The following is a 22,654-nucleotide window of genomic DNA, read 5'->3' as shown; positions in this document are numbered from 1 at the left end:
CTAAATTAATAGTTTTGACAGCAATGTCCATCACCTCATTTAAGGGTACTGACATTTCTTTGGCTGCAAGGCTTTCACGGTGTAAAAAGCAGTGAACCCACGTTGCCTCAGGTGCTCTGTCCATAATTTTTCTCACAACACCACTATGTTTGCCAGTCATTGCGGCCGCGCCATCCGTGCAAATGCCTACGCAATTATTCCAAACCAGGCCATTCTTTGTGAAATAACCATCAAGGCAATTGAAACACTCATCTGCTGTCGTCCGTGTCGAGAGCTCATTACACATCAGTAGATCCTCATGTGTTGCACCTTCCCAGTTGTAGCGTACAAATGCAAGCAATAATGCCATCTTTGAAATATCTGTTGATTCGTCGATTTGAATGGCAAACAAGGGGCTTGCTCGCACTCGATCCAAAAGTTGCGTTTCAATATCATCGCTCATGTCTATAATCCGTCTGGAGACAGTGTCGTTGGAGAGTGGGATTTCTTTTATTTTGCTAGCAGCACTTTCCCCTAGTACCTCGCGGCACATGTCAACTGCACATGGGATAACTAGCTCTTCACCAATATTAAACGATTTCTTAGCACGGGCGATATGGCCAGCTGCCAGATAACTTGCCTTCAGGGTGCTTTTTGAAGCGATTGTGAGCGACACAATACTACTTTGCTGTCTTTTAAGTAGGTCTCGCTTTCGTACAAAGTAATCCACAGGTTTACCCACACATGTTGGATGTTTAGTCTGTAGGTGACGTTCAAGTTTGGATGGCTTCATGGACTCATTTGCCAAGACCTCACCACACTCGACACACTGTGGTTTTTCATCCGACGAAGTAAATCCATATTTAATATAGTCCGGGTTGTACTTGCGTTTACATTTTGCTGCCTTTGAAGTTGAAGGAGTTTCTGAATCTTCTGCTTTTTTTCTTTTAAAAAACGGATGCATTTTGTCAAGCTAACAGGCCGTGGCTGCGTACAATTTATTAATAAGTCTGGCATAGCAGGTAGCTAGTGTTTGTAGGTTATACATTATGTAAATAGAGTAGGACATTGTCCAATAAGAGCCTTTCGCGGCAATAATAAATTATTTTGATAGGATAGTTGAAATACAGCGTTAGAAGCCACGGCAATAATGAAGTACGACATTCGAAAATCAGATTCGTTGGAGGACTGGCTATGTTTACATGCGCATCTTTTGTTTCAATCTGTGCGCGTTTATGATTAGGCTTTTTAGTCCGATTGAGCCGCCAATACGTACTAACGGATTATTTTGTTGCACGCAGTCTATTGCAAAGAGCCTATTATGAAGCCCACTTATTGGCTGTGCTAGTGAACACTGAAGTCTTGCGACCCCCTATAGAATTATCAACGACCCACTTGTGGGTCGCGACCCACCGGTTGAGAAACCCTGATCTAAGGTGTAAACTACTCCTCCCCCTCGCATATTGGCTTTCCAAGCAAAACCTGTTTTACACCATTTAAATCAATGTATTTTTTTTGTGAAGGATAAAGCAAGACTATTTTCACATAATTTTGAAGCTAGAACTCAAAGGGACAACATTCATTAGTCAAAAGTCTTGTGGACACATATTTAATATGTGTTTTGTGGTCTTAATTCAGCAACGTTCATTTAAATTTTTTCCAATAACCACGCATAAACATTATTCTCTTAAAAATACAAACATCTACATACACGTTGCTCGCATATTATGGTAGCCCTGTTTGTGCTATATAGAGTGAATTTACACCTTTGCCATTAACATGTTTATAAATAACTGAAAAAAGCACAAATGTCCGAGCATGTCAGAACATCTCAAGGACCCCAAAAACAGCTTGGTCCCCAGAGGGTTAATCCACAGCCAGGGTTTACCAATCAAGTTTCCGAACCATGAAGAATTATCTTCAGTCATCTGGTGTAGTTTTGTTGAAAGATCAAGAATGTCTTGTTGGATTTTGTTCAAGTTCTCTGTTGGATCCATTAACCCGGTGCAGCACTCAGGGCCGATAATGGTGCAGGCTCCCCCTTGTGTTGCAAGAATGTAATCCAAGGCCACTCGGTTCTGTAAGATCATTATCTTGTGTGAAGCTAGAGTGTCTGTGATGTTACCCAGGGCCAAAGCCGTATTGTTGGCCAATTTCTGTACAGAATCCGACAGGCTTCTGACTTGATCGAGAACCTGCATGACACCATACGATGGGATTAAGGCTCCAAGAGTTCTTGACCACCATGTTTGAACACAAGTGAGTCCCGGAATGCAGCCATCTTTGTTGGTAGAAGGAGCTGAATTATGTAACTGTGGAGAGCTTGGGGTGGAGTGTGTATTTTCTCTGATAGCTGGCAGAATATACACCAGGGTGCACCTGCCGTTGAATTGGCTGGGTAGGATGCTGTAGACAGAAGTTCCACATAACCAAAAAGTGCCAGTTGGTGGAGGAATCATACACAACTGATTTATTGCAAAAAGTTTCGGTAGGGATGGGTTCCTGGAGAGACATTAAAGTCATTTTCCTGTTTCTTTTCTGTAGTGGTAACGTACACATGGGATTCATCTGTTCCTCTTTCAATCACAAAACTGCAACGTTCACGAGGAATTTCACCCAGTGGAGTCGATGCTGGAGCATAATTTTCCATGCACCAGTGGAACATCATTGGCAGGAGTAGATCTGTCATGATGGGAGTAGCTGAAGTTAGGTTGCAGGATGGTAGTCCAGGAATGCAACACTGAGAAGCTGGAGGAATGGTTACGTTGTGACATGTATCCTTGTTGTATAATCCACTGGTATGATGATCGAATAAGGTACACGTCACATTTGGAGATAGGGTGTGCAACCCATGGGATTCCGGCTCCTACTGAAGGCGCATGTGGCATGCAAACGTTCTTTCCAGCAAACAAGGCATTTCTTGACTTATTCATTGATCTGTTGAGGCAATCAAAATATCATCGACATATTGGATCATAGTGGACTGTTTTACCGGACATTCTGGGTCACACAAATCACGTCTGACAGCCTGATGGTATATGGTTGGGGAGATTTGAAATCCCTGTGGCACCATCGTGTCCACTGATATTATTCATGGTCAACTGTGAAAGCTAACCATGGCTGGCTGTCAGAGGGCAACGGTACAGAAAAGAATCCATTAAACATATCAATTACTGAAAAAATCTTATAATCTAATGGTAAGCCATTAAAAATTGTAGATGGATCTGCTACTAGCGGGGTGATTTTATCAATGTGTTTATTGGCTACTCTGTAGTCTATTGTAAGTCTCCATGTTCCATTGGATTTCTTGATGGGCCATATGGGTGAATTACATTGGCTGTTGGTTTTAACTAGCACTCCTTGCGTCAGCAACTTTTCTACAATAGCTTTGATCCCCTGTATAGCTTCCTCATTGATCGGATATTGTTTGGTGACCAGAGGTGGAGTTCCCGTCAATTTGACTGGTTCGACACCTGTCAACAAACCACAATCATCCTTGTCTTTAGCCCAAATTGGATGATTCTGTAAGAATGCATACTCTGGAGGGGTTGCATTATTGGTAGAAACTTGTACTGAGGAAATTTTAATGCTAGCAGATTCTGGAGACATGTCTAAAGTTAGATGTATTTGTCTCAGAAGATCCATGCCTAAAATTGCACCTGTATTCAATGGAGCACATAGCAATTTTGTAGTCAGAGTTTTCGGGCCAAATTGTAAGGCAAGGCAAGGCAAGTTTATTTATATAGCACATTTCATACACAATGGCAATTCAAAGTGCTTTACATAGAATAAATTAAAATAATAAAAAGAAATAAGAATAATTAAAACAGTTTAGAAAAATAAAAATAAAATACAGTCAGTACAAACAGTCGGACGAGCATTGGCACAGTGCTCATTCATTAAATGCATAGCTAAACAGATGTGTTTTGAGTCTGGATTTGAAAGTGACTACTGTAGGAGCACATCTGATCTCATCTGGAAGCTGGTTCCAGCTGCGGCTGGCATAATAGCTAAAAGCGGACTCGCCATGTTTAGAGTGAACCCTTGGTATTTCTAGCTGATATGATCCTAGTGATCTGAGTGATCTGTTGGGTTTATATTCAGTGAGCATATCTGCAATGTATTGAGGTCCTAGGCCATTGAATGATTTATATACCAGTAATAATACTTTAAAATCAATCCTAAATTTAACTGGGAGCCAGTGTAAAGACCTGAGGACTGGTGTGATATGTTCATATTTTCTGGTTCTGCTCAGAATCCTGGCGGCAGCGTTCTGTATGAGCTGCAACTGTCTTATGGTCTTTTTGGGAAGGCCAGTGAGGAGTCCATTACAATATTCCACCCTGCTGGTGATGAAAGCATGAACAAGTTTCTCTAAGTCTTGTCTGGAAACAAAGCATCTAATTATTGCAATATTTTTCAGATGATAGTATGCTGATTTAGTTATTGCTTTGACATGACTACTGAAACTAAGGTCTGACTCTAGTGTCACACCAAGATTCCTGACTTGATTTTTGGTTTGTTTGACCCCTAGAGTGAAGGTATGCGTTCACCTTGAGAACTTCATCTTTGTTTCCAAACGCAATGACTTCAGTTTTGTCTTTGTTTAACTGAAGAAAGTTTTGACACATCCAACTGTTGACTTCATCAATGCATTGGCACAGGGAATCAATGGGGCTGTAATCGTTAGGCGATAGGGCTAAGTAAATCTGTGTGTCGTCTGCATAGCTGTGGTAAGCAATTTGGTTCTTTCTCATTATTTGGCTCATTGGGAGCATGTACAGGTTGAACAGGAGTGGCGCAAGAATTGAGCCTTGAGGGACTCCGCATGTCATGGATGTCCACTCAGACTTATGATCTCCTATACTCACATAATAACCTCTCCCATCTAAGTATGACCTGAACCATTTTAGGACTATCCCAGAAAGCCCCACCCAGTTTTCCAGCCTGTCCAGAAGTATGTTATGATCGACAGTGTCAAATGCAGCACTGAGGTTGAGTAGTACCAGCACCGATAATTTGCCTGAATCAGTATTTAAGTGAATATCATTTATTATCTTTATGAGCGCTGTCTCTGTGCTGTGGTGCGGTCGGAAACCAGATTGAAAATTGTCAAAGTATCCATTCGAGCATAAGAATTTGTTCAGCTGATTGAAGACAACTTTTTCAATGATCTTGCCTATGAAAGGAAGATTTGAGATCGGCCTATAGTTGCTTAATATGGTCTTATCCAGATTGTTCTTTTTCAGGAGGGGCTTGACAACTGCAGTTTTCATGGAGTTTGGAAAACTCCCAGAGAGAAGTGAAGCATTTACCACTTCTAGAAGATCTGCTTCTAAACTGTTTAACAAACTTTTGAAAAATGATGTGGGAAGTGTGTCAAGAGCGCAGGTTGATGTTTTAAGGTGCTGTACGGTTTCTTCCAAAATGTTGCCATCAATTTCTTTGAAATCAGACATAGTAGCTACTTTCTCAGGTGGTTTGATCTGTCTGACCCCAGTGCAACTCAAGGATGTGCTGATCACCTTTCTGATATTATTGATTTTCTCAGAGAAGAAAGAAGCAAACTCACTGCACTTGCTGTCTGAGAGCATTTCACTGGGAATCTGGCTTGGGGGGGGGGGGGGGGGGGGGGGGGGGGGTTGTCAGTCTCTCTACAGTAGCAAAAATAGTGCGTGTGTTGTTTAAATTGCTGTTTATAATATTTGAGAAGAAAGTCTGTCTAGCTTTGCCTAGTTCCATATTGAAAGCATGAAGGCTGTCTTTGTAGATGTTATAATGGACTACAAGTTTTGTCTTCCGCCATATGCGCTCTACTTTTCTGCATTGTCTTTTCATATTTTGCACTGCTGTTGAGTTTCTCCAAGGTGCTTTTTGTCTGCCACTCTTCTTCCTGACTTTAACAGGAGCAATATCATCAAATACACTTTTAACTTTTGAGTTAAAAGAATCAAGGAGAAAATCAACAGAGTCTGCAGATATGCTTGGTGTTAAGGATATAGCCTTCATAAATAGTACACTAGTGTTCTCATTTAAGCATCTCTTCTTGACAGACACAGATCTAGCTTCAATGGCAGGAGAGATCAATATATCAAAGAAAATACAGAAATGATCAGACAGTGCTACATCCTTAATAACAATCGATGAAATGTTTAGACCCTTACTGATAAGTAAATCTAGAGTGTGTCCACGATTGTGTGTGGGTCCATGTATATGCTGAGTCAGATCAAAAGTTTTTAAAACACTTTTGATTTCTTTTGCCATATTGTTCTCTGCACTATCTATGTGAATGTTAAAATCTCCAGCAATGGCAAAACAGTCAAACTCTGAGGTAATTGTTGATAACAGTTCTGTAAAGTCCTCAGCAAAGGCTGGAGAGTATTTTGGAGGCCTGTAAATAATGATAAGTAAAATGCGTGGAGCACCTTTTAACACAATACACAGATATTCGAAAGACAAGTAATTCCCAAATGATATTTGCTTACATTGATAAATATCTTTAAAAAGAGCAGCTAGACCCCCACCTCTCTTAACAGCTCTGCAGACACTCATAAAATTAAAGTTAGGAGGGGCTGTTTCATTGAGGACTGTTGCACTGCAGCTGTCTTCTAGCCAGGTTTCATTCAGAAGCATAAAATCCAGATTGTTTGTGGTTATTAAGTCGTTGACTAGAAGTGATTTATTTTTAAGTGAGCGGATGTTAAAGAGTGCTAACTTAACAGACTTACTTTTCCCCACAGCAATATTAGTTTGACGTGTAATAGGCACCAGATTAGTTAGGTTTGCTGTACGGCTATTGAAGGCCTTAGACTTTCTATCTTGTAATAGAACAGCAATAGAGAAAGATACAGGCACACTGGGTTCCCGCTTGTTCTGTAAACATTTGAGAAAGTTACTGTTATCAAAATGGGGACCCGACACATATCACTGAGAGCTAGTATCAGTTGTTTTTGGTTCACCTCGAGCAGATGGAGGAGGGTAAATTGTACCTCTATGGGCGGGGTTTCATACAAAACAGAATCTTCACCTATTACGCCAGTTAAAGAAAGTTTGTTTTTCTTGTACAGGACGTCTAAACCTTTAGCCAATTTTGTAGGAATTATGGTAATTTCTGCACCTGTATCAAGCAAAAAATCATTCTCTCTCTCTTGTATGCTACCTTTCACAAAAATTATTTTGCCATTGTGATGGATTACAGGGGAAAGGTAGCTACTCACAGCCCCAACAATTCGTTTTTTTCCTGTTCTTTTTGTGCTCTTAGAAGAGCCTGAGCGAGCTGTCCTAAAGTTTCAGTGGACATTGGCAGAACTACGTCAGGGTTGTAGGCAGGCTGAGAAGGAGGTTTTACTTGGGTTTTAACATTAGCATCTCTTTCCCATGTAGCTAACCTGTCTAGGTTACTTCTGAGAGTTCCGTTAGACCACGTAATATCTAGGAATGGCAAGGCTGATCTGTACTCAGCTATAAGGTCATCTGACCAGATATGAACTAAGGGTCCCTTATCATCTAACACACTTTCAGGGTCATCAACGATTCCACTGTAAGTTACAGCTGCCTGACAAAACCTCTCAGTATACTCACTAACAGTTTCTTCTTTCTTTTGTACACATCTAGTAATTCTAGACCAATCTATTTTGGGTCCTAAGATATTGTTTAGGATTTTCAAAACACCTTCTCTCAAATCGCCTTTATTGCAGACAGCAGACACAAAACTGTTGAATTCAGATTCAGTTCGAATTTGTGAATCAAGCTGTGTAACTTCTGCCAACGACATGTCATAGAGACGCATTTTACTGATCAATGCTCTTCTAAATTCAGAAAAAATTGTGCGTGCTGAGGGTAAGCTCTGGGATAGTCTCTCTACATCTTTAGGTCCTAGCGCTTTGGCAACAGTTTGTATTTGGACGACAGAAGAGTTAGGAGGAACACTTTCAGTTCCCTCAATTCCCTGAGACCTTCTCCTAGCCCCACACACCTTCACTGAATCTACGGGCTTATCAGATACTGATTGGATGGCTACATCTGTTTCAAAGAAAGCTTTTAAGTCAGGATAAATGTTATCAGGCTGACTAAATTCTGCCACATCTGTTTTTTCTGCATCTTTGTTGCGGTTTAATTTCTTAGTCAAAGAAGATATTCTAGCACGGAGCTCATTGTTCTGTTTCTCTAGTTCTGAGTTGCGTTTAGACTGTTCTGTAGCTATTGCTAAAACAAATTCTCTGTGACAACAAATAATGGCTTTCACCTTGTTCTTGTGAATACTTGCTCATAGTACCTTTTACAATCTTCCATTGACCATGCTTTGTCTGGATGAATCTCATATTTCTTTGTTAAATCCAATCTGACTGACTTTGTCACTATAGAGTCCATGTGCTCTCCCAACAATGTTTTAAATTCGCTATCTGACCACAATGGAGCCGCAAGACCACCTTTTTCAGTTGTGGGGATCAGTCTAGCATTTTTTCTAAACATTTTTTATTTATTTTCTTTGTTACCACACAATAAAAAAAAAACACTAAAACTACAACAGAGGGTACACTTGTTAACACAGCTTAACTATTGTTAACTCTCCAAATGACCAACACTTCACACTTAACATCCCTGCCAACAAAAACAGAGGATAAACCAAAATATTAGCACGTAATACTAATCTTCTCTGCCTAAAGCAAAGGATACACAAATTACTAGCACTTTACGCTAATCTACCCTACCTGAAAACAGAGGATACAATATATTAGCACTTAATGCTAATCTTCCCTAACTTTATAGAGGATAAAACACTTCCCTGGCAAAGCAGAGGATAAACAATATGAACATGTAATGCTAATCTTCCCTGCCTGGACAACAGAGGATAAATTTCATCTCTAAAAGACAACTTTAGAGGATAACTTAGTTAACAAAACCCTGCAGCTGTCTGTTAACTCTTCTCTGACGGCGCAGAGGATGACAAAATTTTACTGGTCTTTAAAGGTTCTTTTGAATAGAGTAAAACTCACCGAATCATTGGTTGTACAGACAAATTTCGTCTGGAACTCAGTCAGAAAAGTTCATTTTTGTTGAGATCTTTGAGCTTTAACCCTCTGGGGTCTAAGGTGTTTTTGGGGTCCTTGAGATGTTCTGACATGCCCTGACATTTGTGCTTTTTTCAGTTGCTTATAAAAATATTAATGGCAAAAAAAATTACACACTATTTAGCACAAATAGGGCTACCATAATATGTGAGCAACAAGAATGTACATGTTTGCATTTTTGAGAGAATAATGTTTATGCGTGGTTATTGAAAAAACTAAAAACTAAAGTTTCTGAAATAAGGCCATAAAACACATACTAAATATGTGCCAATAAGACTTTTGTCTAATAGATGTCATTGCCTAGTGTTTTTTCTTCAAAATGATGTGAAAATCACCCTGCCTAATCATTCACATAACACAATACATTGATTTGAATTTTGCAAAGCACTTTCTGTTTGGAAAGGCAATATGCGGAGTGGGCGTCACAGATCATGCATATTTAGTGGTTCACACCTTAGGAGACAATGGGGCCTGCATACTTAATTAGCCATTCATTCAGGTGAGTCACTGAGCCACAAGAATGCAAGAGCAACAGTTGGAAGCATCTCAATTCTTTTTTATTTTTCCACATATTGTGCTTGCAATTTGGCCTTATAATATCCAAGGAAAACATGTCTAGTAATTGTGCAGTTAATTCTCATACTGTATTTTCAGTTTTGCAATATTTATCCTCTCCCCAAATTTGTCACTAATAAAACACAATAAAAATTATTTAAAGAAAAGGCTTAAATTTACCTTTTAATAGTTTGTTTACATCTACCTTGTAAATATATTTTTTTATTAAAAAGGTTACCATTACAACAACAATTCAAGTGTAATCTTTCTTTGTAAAAACTAAAGTATACATTTTATCATACATATTTCAAAGTTAAGGATTTGATTGATTATTTGATTACTTTATTTTTGACAAAACATACTATATTTAACACAGCAAATATTGGCAAACAAAAGCTTATTTGAGTTGGCAGATATTTTATGTCTTATATGTCTGTAACATAGGTCTTTCATTTTTATTATAAGAAATATAAATGTTAATTTGCAGTTTAATACGTTGCTTATACAAATACATTTTATTTCAACATATTTCAGTCGATTTTTACTCAGTATAGCAATACAGTTTGCTAAAACCGAAACATTCATTCACGAACAGAAACGCCTGACTGTAACGTTGTTTTTATGAAATATTAGGGCACATAAATGTTAATTTTCAGTTTAATACGTTGCTTATACAAATAGCCTACATTTTATTTCAACATATTTCTGTCGATTTTTACTCAGCTCAGTATAGCAATACAGTTTGCTAAAACATCATCATTCATTCACACAGAGACGCAATTTAAATTTAAACTGTCTTTTTGCGAGCTGTGATAAACAGCGCGCATCTCTGCGGCTGCCGTTCATTCATTCACAGAAACGCGATTAACTTGAGAAGGAAAAAAAACTTACTACAGTATTCGGATCCTCTCTCCTCGCAATACCCGCACTCTGAGGTAGATTTTCCGTTATTATTATTCCTCACAGCGCTGCCAGACGGTGTAAACATGTAGGCTACAATGATCTGAATAAACTTGTGTTTTCTCGAGCTGATATGGAGGCGTTCACAGGTTTGCCTCAGTAATTTGCGTTTGAATAGCACGCGCTCTCCGTGGGCGGAGTCACATTACATTTGAATGAGGTCTAATTAGCTCGACTGGAATCGCTCTCTTTTAATACAGATTTCACAAGATGAGAATATTTGTTTTTTTATATAAATTACCTCATTTTAAAGAAGAGAATTCAAGCTTCATGCCTGTATGTCTGTATGCCTGTTTGACTCAGTATTCGCTGAGTTATTGTTCATTTTCGGACGCGTTTCAGAATGGTCTTCACTGACAGAGAGAAGGCAGAACTAGCATCACGTTTATTTTTCTTTATTTGGCAAAAAGCACAACAGTTTGTTTTTATTGTGAGTATACACAAAAATAATACACATTTAACAGAATCGATTGATGTATGAAACTTGCTTGTAATATCAAAGTCAACAGAGCAAAATTAATTTCTTTTGAACTGAACTGAAAAAAATCCAGCAAAACGCGTGGGCGCGTTTGCCGACCTTAGAGGGTTAAGTTTCAAGATTCAGTCTGGAACTCAGTCAGAAAAGTTCATTCTTTGAGATGTTTTTGGAGCTTGAAGCTTTCAATCTGGATTCAGGTGATTCAGTCTGGAATGCAGTCAGATCTTTCTTGAGCTTGAAGTTTCAATCTGGATTCAGAAGATTCAGTCGGGAACTTAGTCAGATCTTTGCTAGGCTTGAAGTTTCAATCTGGATTCAGGTGAGTAAGCTGGAACTCTATCCGGGTCACGTGGCAACAAAACTGTTGGAAACTCAGAATCGACGACCAGGAGACTTGGTTCTTTCTTCAGCAGGATTCTTTATTGAGAACACGAGCTGTCGGTAGCTGCAGTCACCAAAGTCTGACTCAGGGAACGTTCTCTTACAATTTATATACATTTAGGGGCAGGAACCAAAACTTTGTGATGAGACAGGTTTAGGAACCTGTTCTAGACTGAGAGTGTTGCCACTCCTAATCCACTCAGCATATCTATTCAAATGCTGAGACTCGAGTACAGGACTGGCAGGACTCTCTTGCTAAAACACAAGCTCCAAGAGCCATTAAGAGTTTCAGTAAAACAGGACTGGCCGGAGTCTTTTGCTAGAAACTCTGATAATCATCACCTTAAAATGCTAAATTCAATGTAAACCTAAATTAAACATTTAATAAATTTGTAATACAACACAGTCCATCTAGTTATGTATCAAGGGTTAGGAGCTATTTCCCTTTATTAAAAAGACAGTTGGTTATCTAAAACCACTCATATCTAAAGTAAAAGGTGCGCTTTTGCCTTCACCTCTTATCTAATACTTTCTACTGTCTGGGGTTCCCATCCATGAGGTCAGTCAAGCCTCCGGCTCCGGACCTCCCCTTCTTACACCAAATCTTAGGACAAGCTAGTTTGGATCTGCCCTCTACTTATTCTATCGTCCGTGAGTGTGCCAGATGCTTTATACCAGGGTGTTTTTCTCTCAGTGTGGTGGCGTGTGGTATTCGTTCCCCAAAGTATCGAGTATCGATGCAGCGGGAGTTCCCTTTACGAAAGGGAACGTCTCGGCTTACTATTGTAACCCTTCCTGTAGGGAACGAGACGCTGCATCCCTCCGCCACACTTTTCGCGCCCCTGAGAACGAGTTGCTTTGACCGATCAGAAGCTAACATTTCCTGGTTCCTGTGACCCTTTTGTAGCTTCCGGATCACCATCACATGCGACGTCACGAGTGACGTAATGACGTTGCACCAATTAAGATTGGAATAGTTCCACAGTTGACTTCAGAAGCTTCATGCCGAAGGCATTCCCCAAAGTATCGAGTATCGATGCAGCGTCTCGTTCCCTACTCAGGGAACGAGGGTTACAATAGTAACCCGAGACGTTATGAACAGTTTTGATTCTGATGTCAGAAAAAAACATTGTTCTGCCTCTACAGTAACTGAAATAATTATTGACCCATGATCAAACTGTCTGTCTCAATCAAATATTTAAAGCTTCATATCACTTTTTAATTGTGTGTTTTTAATTGGCTGTTTAATTGTATTACTTTAAATTGTTGTGGCTCTGTGTGACGCTGAGTGAAAAACTGCTTAAAAGTAATATTATAAATAAATTAGCAATACTCACGTCAGTGTGTTGAGTTGACAGTGTTTATCCTGCAGTAGAGCAGCGATCTGATTCACTCGTGTGTCTCCTAGTTTATGTCCACTCAGATTCAGCTCTCTCTGGAGTAACGGGTTTTTACCCACAACTCTATTCACATACTGACAGGCTTCCTCTGCAGCAGGACTCAAAAACCTGCAGAAGAGTCAATTCAGTTCTCAACTAAATGTCCATTGCATTAGAAAAATGAATGATTGATATATATATATATAAGAAACTAGAGCGACACTCAGTCCTAAAGCAAACTCATAAGAACAGAAATGTCTCACAGAGCAGAAGGGCAAAAGCTCACTAGATCATGATTTTCAGTATGAATACAGAGTGTGAAATTAAGATCTTTCTGTCTTTTAACCCTCTGGGGTCTGAGCTGTTTTCTGGCCCTGGAGGTGTTCTGACATGCTCTGACATTTGTGCTTATTTCTGTTACTTGTGACATTTTCATGGCTAAAGTCTGATTACACTGTATTCAGCACAAACTCTGCTACAATAATATATCAGCAGCATGTATGTAAAAGTTTGTAGTTTTGAGATAATGACATTTATGCGTGGTTTGTGAAAATACAAAAAAAAATTGTCACTGAAATAAGGTCATGAAACCCCTACTGATTATTTCTTCACAAGACTTTTGAAAATTGTATCACGTAGCCTAGAATATTTGCTCCAAAACTATGTGAAAATAATCCTGACTGCTCATTCAGAGAAGACAATATATTGATTTAAAATTTCTAAGATGTGTTTTGTGTGAGAAAGCTTTATGTGAAAGGGGCGTGATCACCTCATTAATATGTAAGCGTTTTTACACCTGAGAAAGACAAAGACACTCCCCTAATGGCCCTATTTTAGGAGCTATCAGGCCCTATCATTCTGAGCAACCTTGCACAAAGAATGAGGAGATTTAAAAAAGAATGGCTTTTTGATTGTTTGGATTTATTTACAACACAACATAATCCAAATATGCACAACAAATGATAAAAAAGCACACTAGTGAAAACAATGATCCAAAGACAGAGACCTTTGTGCCATTCCTAAAAACATTGTGCATACCTTTCATTTCCAAGGTGTTTGATTTTCACTTTACCATGTTCATATACAGAGACTCATGTGAATGTTGAAGTCAGCAGGACTCAGTGGCATCTGGTCCCTGAAAAAAAAAAAAAAAAAAGTGAACATACTGATATAGAGAGAAACTATAGGGAATATAGTTCTAAAATGTATTGGGAATAAATTTTTGATTTTTCTGGTTAAAATTGCTTTTTAAAATTCACAGAATACACACACACACACACACACACACACACACACACACACACACACACACACACACACAAATGTTTCCAACAATATATAATATAATGAACACCAGGTTTGTTGTGCCTTGTAAGCATAGGCTATGCACAGTGCTGCATAAAATAATAATAATAACAATAACCTATAGCAGCATATAAATCTTCCAAAAGATTTCAGTAACAACTACGCTAGAGAACAATATATTGACTATCATATGTTACTTCAAATGTTTCCATTCGTTATGATGATATGAAATGAGATAATAGTAAAACCATGAAGCCTTTGTTTGGTGCGTTTTGCTTTTCAAACGCGATCGCGATACATTCAAAACCAGAGCTCGCTCCAAAATATGAAACATTATGGTTACCATATTATACATATCTACGTTTGAGCAGATATCCACACAGTAACAGTAAACACGGGTCCAAATATTATAATATTCACCATATATCTAGCAACAGTTCAACTGCAATGTGAAGTTTATGCAACAATAACATGAACTAATAATTAAGAATTTCTTACCTTACATCTTTCTTGTCTACAAATTGCGTTCTTCTTCTTCTGAGGTAAATTCAATGTAAGCTCACGGCACGTCTTTCAAACTCGACAAAAAGCAGAGACATGTGAAGTTTGTTGGTGCTTTGTTTTTGAGGTAATGAGCGTGTTTGCGTTCCATGTGGAGATTTGCATGTGAATGTCTTTTGCGGTCGTGGGCGTGGTCAAATTAAAAATAATTAGCAAGCTCGTGATAAGCTGGACATCTTGTTGGTTTTATACAAATTACTTAAACAGAGAATATTTATTTTCAGTTTGAATCCGATCATTTAAAAGTACACACTTAAATGTTTATAAAGGTATATGGCTCATAAATGTGTGACAAGTATTCGTTGAGTTTTGTTTCAGTTTATAGACGTTCTCAAGAAAAAAAAGTTCACCGCGACGGAGAGGCAGAACGCACACCCTGTTTATTTTCTTTATTTTACAAAAGCACAATGTTTTGATTCGATTGTAAGTGGACACATACAAAAGTAGAAATATCACAGGTTCTTTTTTTCATATTTCTTTTTTTCTGTATGACCATAAATGACGGAGAAATTTAAGTTTATTGTACTACTATGTGAAGAAAATCCGACCTCAGAGGGTTAAGCAGGAGGAGTGAGAAACGTCAGCACAGAGAAAACTGGCTTGTGAAACTGCATGTTTGTGAACATCTGGAGACTCATAGACCTGCTGTAGAGAGATGCAGTGAATCTGGGCTTGATGGAAAACTATTGTGTTCAGAAATCTATTTCACTAAAAGGTTATCTAGAATTAATAATGAGAAGTGTGCACAAAACATGTTAATTATCAAGGTATACTCCATAATAGCAGCACATATACTGACCCATAATGTCTATTTGACCTGTATCACAACTAAACTGTGTTGATGATTATCATCATCATGACAGAACCTGCAGCATCTGATCTGATCTTGATCATTTTGATGCAAAAAAATTGTCCAGCTTATTATATAACTAAAATAATATATTAGTTATGAATATTTAGCCTGCATATAGCTAATTTAATTAATTATTTGATCCCATCTCACCTCAGTGTCTTCAGTTGACAGTCTGGATCCTGTAGTAAATCATTGAGCTGCTTCACTCCTGATTGTCCAGGATCATTTCCTGTGAGATCCAGCTCTATCAGGTGTGAAGGGTTTGATCTCAGAGCTGAAGCCAGAGCTTTATACCTTTCTTCTTTTACACTGCAGTTAGAGAGTCTAGAACAGAAAGGAAAACATTCAGCTGATTAATCAGTTAAACCTGAACAATATAAATCTGAATGATCGCTCTTCCAGTCGCCTCTACAATAAGGAAGCTCCTCTTTCTGGTGGTATACGGCACATTCAGTGGTGTTTCACTGGCGTATTGCATGGACAATTGCAGCGATTCCCCCCATGGGCGCTTCAGCATAAAGAGCAGTTTCCCTAAAAGAGCAAAACTGATGTTAAGCGTCTTTTTAAAGATGCCTTTCCGTCCGTGTGTTTCTGGATGCGGTTGTTCCCTGTCCTCATCTGATGGCCACAATCTCACATGTCTGGGCCAAGAGTGTGCTGAGATAGTGTTTGTGGATGGTTCATGTCCTCACTGTGAGAACAGGACCATGTTGACCCTGCGGTCGTGACTGTCCTTCCTCGTGAAGGCTAGAGTCTCTCTGCTGTAACCCAGAGCCATCAATATGGTTAACACTGAAGGAGACCTGAGGCTCACAGTGGGAGTGTTTCCCCGCGGTTCTCCCGCTCCACTGGCCTGTCGTGTGCCATCGAGCTGCTGGGTGATGGTGCGGGGTGTTTGCTTTTCGAATCAACAATGGAGTTTAAAAAATACAACCGATGGACCGATGATGAGGTTCAGGCTTTATTAAGCTAATATGAGGAGGACGAAATCCAGCGGGAACTGGAAAGTCACACATCCTACGTCACCGGACTAATTTGCCTAATCTTCATGGTACTTTAGACTGCGATGGAAACACAGACAGCAACAGGTCTGGGGGAAAAAGATCCTGAGACAGATTTAAAGAACACCAGCTCAAATGTGAGGGGAATGTACAGTTATTGATTTACTAATTTTCATTTATGAATTATTAATAAATCAATAATTAATCATACTGGCTATCACTTACACAATTTCAAATTACCCAACAGGTAATACACAGCCCATATAGTTGGATCTCTGTATATAAACAATCAATCACAACGAATTACAATTAATTATAAATGCACAGAGGGGCTATATCAAATCTTGTGAATGCCTACCAAATCAAATTGCATCAGATAATCTGTCCGCCAAACGGATCATGCGATGTTCTTATCAACTCTCAAGGAGAGATATTCTTATAAACTCTCAAGAAGAATTATTCCCCTGGCCACAGAGAATAATTGTCTTGTGTACAAAATTATTAACTTGTAGGTCAATCACAAATTTATCGAGCTTGTAGCTATAAGATCGAACACATTTAAGAGGCTTTGTTCCGTGAGCAGCAAAACAGAGACCATCAAGAGTGTAATCAAGAGTTTACTCAGTTTTAATAAAATGCGATTATGAAGGTAACGTTACAACTACATCTAACAAAGAATATATATATATATATGGGACAGTAAAATGAAAGTAAAATAAACAGAAAGGAAAACAGCAGATTGCAGGATAGCAAACAAATCACAATAATAGTCAAGTCAAGTCAAGTATATTTGTATAGCGCTTTTCACAATACAGATTGTATCAAAGCAGCTTCACAGTATTAAATTAAAATAATACAACAAGGTTTGTTTCTAGTGGAATTTATTGATAAAATCAAATTAAATATCCCCAAAATATCCCCAACTGAGCAAGCCAAAGGCAACAGTGGCAAGGAACCGAAAAACTCCATCAAGTGACCTAATGGTGTCCTAAAACTCCATCAGGTGACCCAATGGAGAAAAAAAACCTTGGGAGAACCCAGGCTCAGTCGGGGGCCAGTTCTCCTCTGGCATTTATGAACTAGAGGCCGGATTGTAGTTTGAACTGTAAGATTAAAAATATTATATGAATGCCTGGCTGAAGAGATGCGACTTTAATCTAGTTTTAAACTGGGAGTTTTCCAGAGTTTTGGAACTAAATGTGAAAATGCTCTCCCTCCTTTGGTGGATCTGGATATCCTAGGTATGACCAAAAGCCTAGAATTTAGTGATCTTAAAGAGTGAGATGGATTATAGGTGATAGAAGATCAGTTAAATAGACTGGAGCTAAGCCGTTTAGGGCTTTATAAGTCAGTAGCAATACCTTGTAATTAATACGGAACTTTATAGGTAACCAATGCAGTGATGATAAAATCGGTGTTATATGATCATATTTTCTTGATCTAGTAAGAACTCTAGCGGCGGCATTTTGGACTAACTGTAGCTTGTTTATTGAGGATGCAGGACAACCAGCTAATAAAGCATTACAGTAATCTAGTCTCGAGGTCATGAATGCATGAACTAACTTTTCTGCATCAGAAACTGATAGCATATTACGTAGCTTAGCAATGTTTCTAAGGGGGAAAAAGGCAGTTTTTGTAACATATGAAATATGATTTTCGAAAGACAGGTTGCAGTCGAGTATAACACCCAGGTCTTTTACTGTAGAGGATAAAGTAACAGGACATCCTACGATGTTAAAGTTGTATTGCGAGAGGTTTTGTGGGTGGTTTTTTGAGCCGATGATTAGTACCTCTGTTTTGTCTGGATTTAATAAAAGAAAATTACGCGTCATCCAATCTTTTATATCTTTAACACACTCTGTCAATTTGGATAATTTAGCGTTTTCATCTGGCCGTGATGAAATATATATTTGAGTGTCATCAGCATAACAATGGAAACTAATTCCATGTTTCCTTATAATATTTCCAAGTGGCATCATATATACTGAGAATAACAGAGGGCCTAACACACACTGCAAAAAATGCTTTCTTAGTTAGTATTTTTGTTTTGTTTCCAGTCCAAATATCTAAAAATTCTTAAATCAAGAAGCATTTACTAGAGAAGTAAAATGACATAAGAAATTCTATTTTGTTTTAAGGTAAAAAGTAAGTACTTTAAGTAATTTTTGTTTAAAACAAGCAAAATTATCTGCCAATGGGGTAAGCAAAAAAATCTTGTTTTTTTTTCGAATTCAGATTTTTTTTCTTGTTTTCCATTCTTATTCAGATTTTTTTGCTTACCCCATTGGCAGATAATTTTGCTTGTTTTAAGCCAAAATTACTTAAAGTACTTTCTTTTTACCTTAAAACAAAATAGAATTTCTTATGTCATTTTACTTCTCTAGTAAATGCTTCTTGATTTAAGAATTTTTAGATATTTGGACTGGAAACAAAACAAAAATACTAAGTAAGAAAAGCATTTTTTGCAGTGCAGATCCCTGCGGCACTCCATAGTTTACAGGAGTTATGATCGATTTTTCTCCATTTAAATAGACAAAATGGTAGCGGTCAGATAGGTATGATCTGAACCAGCTTAATGCTTGTCCTTGAACACCAGTATAATTTTGTAGTCAATCTAAGAGTATTGTGTGATCTATAGTATCGAACGCAGCACTAAGATCAAGTAAAACTAGTATTGAGATACAGCCTTGGTCAGAAGCTAAAAGTAAATAATTTGTGATTTTAACGAGCGCATAATAATAATAGCAATAATAGCAATAATTTGCGAATAATAGCAAACCAATCACAAGAACGACCTTTGAGAACCAGCAAAGTATAAAAATCACCTTAAGCAGGGAAATGTAATACGCATTTAAATCTTGGTAAGAGATCAGAAATACTTGCATTGAAAACCTTGTGGTTGAAATGGGACGGCGAGTAGGCTTGTCCCTTCAAGGTGCGCGTCCGTCGAGCTGAAACGTTCTTATTGGATTCTTCCTGAGCACACGTCGCTGCGGGAGTTTCAAACGGTTCGCGTGTGAGCTGCTAAGACTTGATTTAAATTCGTTTCACTTTGAGGTGTAAGTGAATGAACACTAGACTATTAAAACAAGAAGTCGAAATTACGACTAAAACAAAAACAAAGTTTAAGTAAAATAAAATAAAGAGACTCGTATGAGAAAGGAAAATAACGAAAAAGCAGGAACAAAACAAGACGAAAGAAATACAGAACAGAACTGACCGGAACGCGGAGTGTAACCGCTTTTCTAGGGTACAGAAATTTCACTCCTCCCTAGCGCTTGGGCCAATTGGAACGTGAAATTCCAGGCTGGAGTTTGATTTGTTTTATGGCAGTCTTAGGATCATGCCATTTCTACTTTAAACAATTTCTACTTTAAAAAATGACTGCAGTAAAATGCATTTTATCATAATTTGATACCCATATCTTTCCTACGGGTATATAGAGGTTCAATTCTAGACCAAATTTGGTTTGTTTAAAAGCTACGGCCTAGAAGTAGCTTCTTACTCTGTAAGATAAGTATTAAAAGTTCGACGAACAAACTAGGAATAAGACTAACCTAAAATGTGATGTGCATTGGCAAATGGGAATGGAGATTGGACTTTAAAAAGACCACATGACATACCTATGATTTCGCAACAGTGTGCACCTCTGAAACATTATTCCTTGAAGGTTTACAAGAATACAAAAACACATCACAGAGAAGAACAATCGTGGAAAAGAGAAATTACATTCAGGTTTACATATTTCTTAAGTGGTTATACATATATAATATATAGGATTAACAGTTTCTTTCTACTCTGCTAGCATCTCAGTGGAATTTCCAGCTTGCTGACATTCCGTTAGGGCCATAAAATCGTTATCAACCTAACCAAAAGGGGGAGGTCTGATTGCCCGAGGATGCTGGTGAACATTCTTAAACTAGAACATTTATAATTCAAGGCTACGCATTAGAAAGTCACACCTCTATTATAAAGCAAAACTAATCACACACATGAATATAGGAAGGTACATACATTAAAAGAATATTTCTATCCTAAGTTACATGAAAAGAAAGCGTTTGTGTGTGAGTGTGTGTCTTTGTGTGTTGTGTGTGTGTGTGTGTGTGTGTGTGTGTGTGTGTGTGTGTGTGTGTGTGTGTGTGTGTGTGTGTGTGTGTGTGTGGACAGACCACCTGGGCCTTCATTTGCAGGGAAAGGAGGAAGATTGATAGCAATCTTTGTGATCTGCCAGTGAGGATCCTAGCGATGGTTCTGTTAAATTTCATGCTGGCATACAAATGTCAGAAGGGCAATTTGACCAAGGCTTTCGGAGCTCTTCGGGGTCCATTTGGTGTTATTCTTTGCTTTCTGGGGGGTCGTAAACACCCCAGGAGGATGGTCTCTTACAGACCAGGCGGCTCCAGTTAGTGAATTATATTTACCAGGTTAAAAGCTAAAAGCTTTCCCAAAATTTATAATGACAAGCCATCATGCGTTTCGTCCATATGCTACAGATTGTTTTGGGTAATTTCGGTGGAAACGCAGCTTTAGTTGATTATCTTATTGAAGAGCTACAGCAGCATTTAGTTTCCAATATTCTGTTTTGAAACCCAGTCACACTAGTTCTGTGTGCTGGAAGACACTGTTTCTTCTCTTTCATTTTAAGTATTTATTTGACATCTCTCTTCTTTATTCTCTGTTGAAAAGGCAGATTTCTGCATGTACACAATCAGTACATTGTATCAAATGCTGGAAATTAAACTATTACTAACTATATAAAAAACACAAAAATGTGAGCAATAGGGAAAACCCAGAAAGTGCACTGCTATAAACAATGAAACATAAGCCCTGCTGTCTTCAAATAATTGTACAATAATTGCTGTACAATATAATGATACTAACTGTAGTTTCTCCAGCTTGAATTGTGGGTCCATCAGTAGATCACTGAGGTTTTTCACTCCAGAGTATCCTACTTTATTCCAGCTCAGGTCCAGCTCTCTCAGGTGTGACGGGTTTGATTTCAGAGCTGAAGTCACATCAGAACAACCTTCATCGGTCATATCACAGGAGCTTAAACTACATTAGCAGAGAGAGAACAGAAAATAAGACAGAAGAAAAGAAAACTCTTTATTCTGTAAAGTCACATCATCTTCATAAGCAAATAAAACAGACAGAGGAAGAGACATCTTCATCTTTATTTCACCAGATCACAAAAGTGTTTTAGTTTAAACTGTTGAAGTGATTTAAGCATTTTGATTCTTGTATGTGAATGTGACTGACCTCAATCTCTCCAGTTTACAGTGTGAATCCTTCAGTATGTCACATAAGTGCTTCACTCCTGTGTTTCCTAGTTTATTCTCGCTCAGGTTCAGCTCTCTCAGGTGTGATGGGTTTGATTTCAGAGCTGAAGTCAGGATGAGACTCTGTTTCTCTGTAATACTGCATCTATTCAGACTGAAGAGAGAAAGAGAAAATGACTCAGATCTATGATGATCAACAAACGTGTGTAGCATTTTTAAAAAATGACAGTTTATTTGTGTAAACTCACAATAACAAGAAAGCGTTGTGCTTTTGTAAAATAAAATAAAACAATCAGGCGCTCTTTCATGATCTCCATGAACTGGAGCGCGTCTCAAAAATGAACTGAAACAAAATATAGCCTACCTATATAAAGCTTGAAATGTCCACTTGTAAATGAACAAATTCGAATCGAAAGCAAATATCATCTGATTATGTAATCTGTATGAAAGGTGCATTTCTCTCTAATGGCGCATCCGCTTTACAGCGGAGATGGAGTTGTTTGCAGCCAACACTGATTGAGAAAACACTAGTTTATTAATAAAAAATTGAAATGCCTCGTTATTTTTTCAGACACATTTGTTATCATTAGCCTATAAATCACCTATAAATCACCTCTCTGTATGGTTCCAGAGACATAGCTCTTCTCATTCAGCATCAGCACGGTGGTAAATGGTAATTTCCGGGTTCTAATTTGGCCTTAGAAAAACATTAAAATCGACCTCATTTCCATATTAATTTGTGAATATTTTAAATGTTTAATAAATGAGCAAAAAGTCATAAACAAAAATCTGAAAATACGTCAATAGTTGTTTTTTTTTTGCTCAGCATTTGGTGTGTAGTTCAAATTAAAA

The 22,654-nt window shown here is 38.1% G+C and overlaps 1 protein-coding gene across 1 annotated transcript in view; it reads right to left on the bottom strand.

Moving 5' to 3' along the window:
• Positions 1-22,654, bottom strand: part of LOC311292518 (uncharacterized protein) — a 1,083,963-nt gene that overhangs the window by 53,316 nt on the left and 1,007,993 nt on the right. The window contains exons 25-28 of the mRNA XM_084412230.1: positions 21,783-21,956; positions 21,405-21,578; positions 15,673-15,846; positions 12,762-12,932 (exon numbers count right to left, since the gene is read on the bottom strand). Coding sequence (XP_084268356.1) covers positions 12,762-12,932; positions 15,673-15,846; positions 21,405-21,578; positions 21,783-21,956 — 693 coding nt within the window. The remainder of the gene's footprint in view (positions 1-12,761; positions 12,933-15,672; positions 15,847-21,404; positions 21,579-21,782; positions 21,957-22,654) is intronic.

The sequence above is a fragment of the Rutilus rutilus genome, assembly GCF_951802725.1.
Source record: "Rutilus rutilus genome assembly, chromosome: 6".
NCBI classification, from domain to species: domain Eukaryota; kingdom Metazoa; phylum Chordata; class Actinopteri; order Cypriniformes; family Leuciscidae; genus Rutilus; species Rutilus rutilus.
Note: the sequence above shows the minus strand (reverse complement) of the source record. Positions and strands in the feature narration are given on the sequence as shown.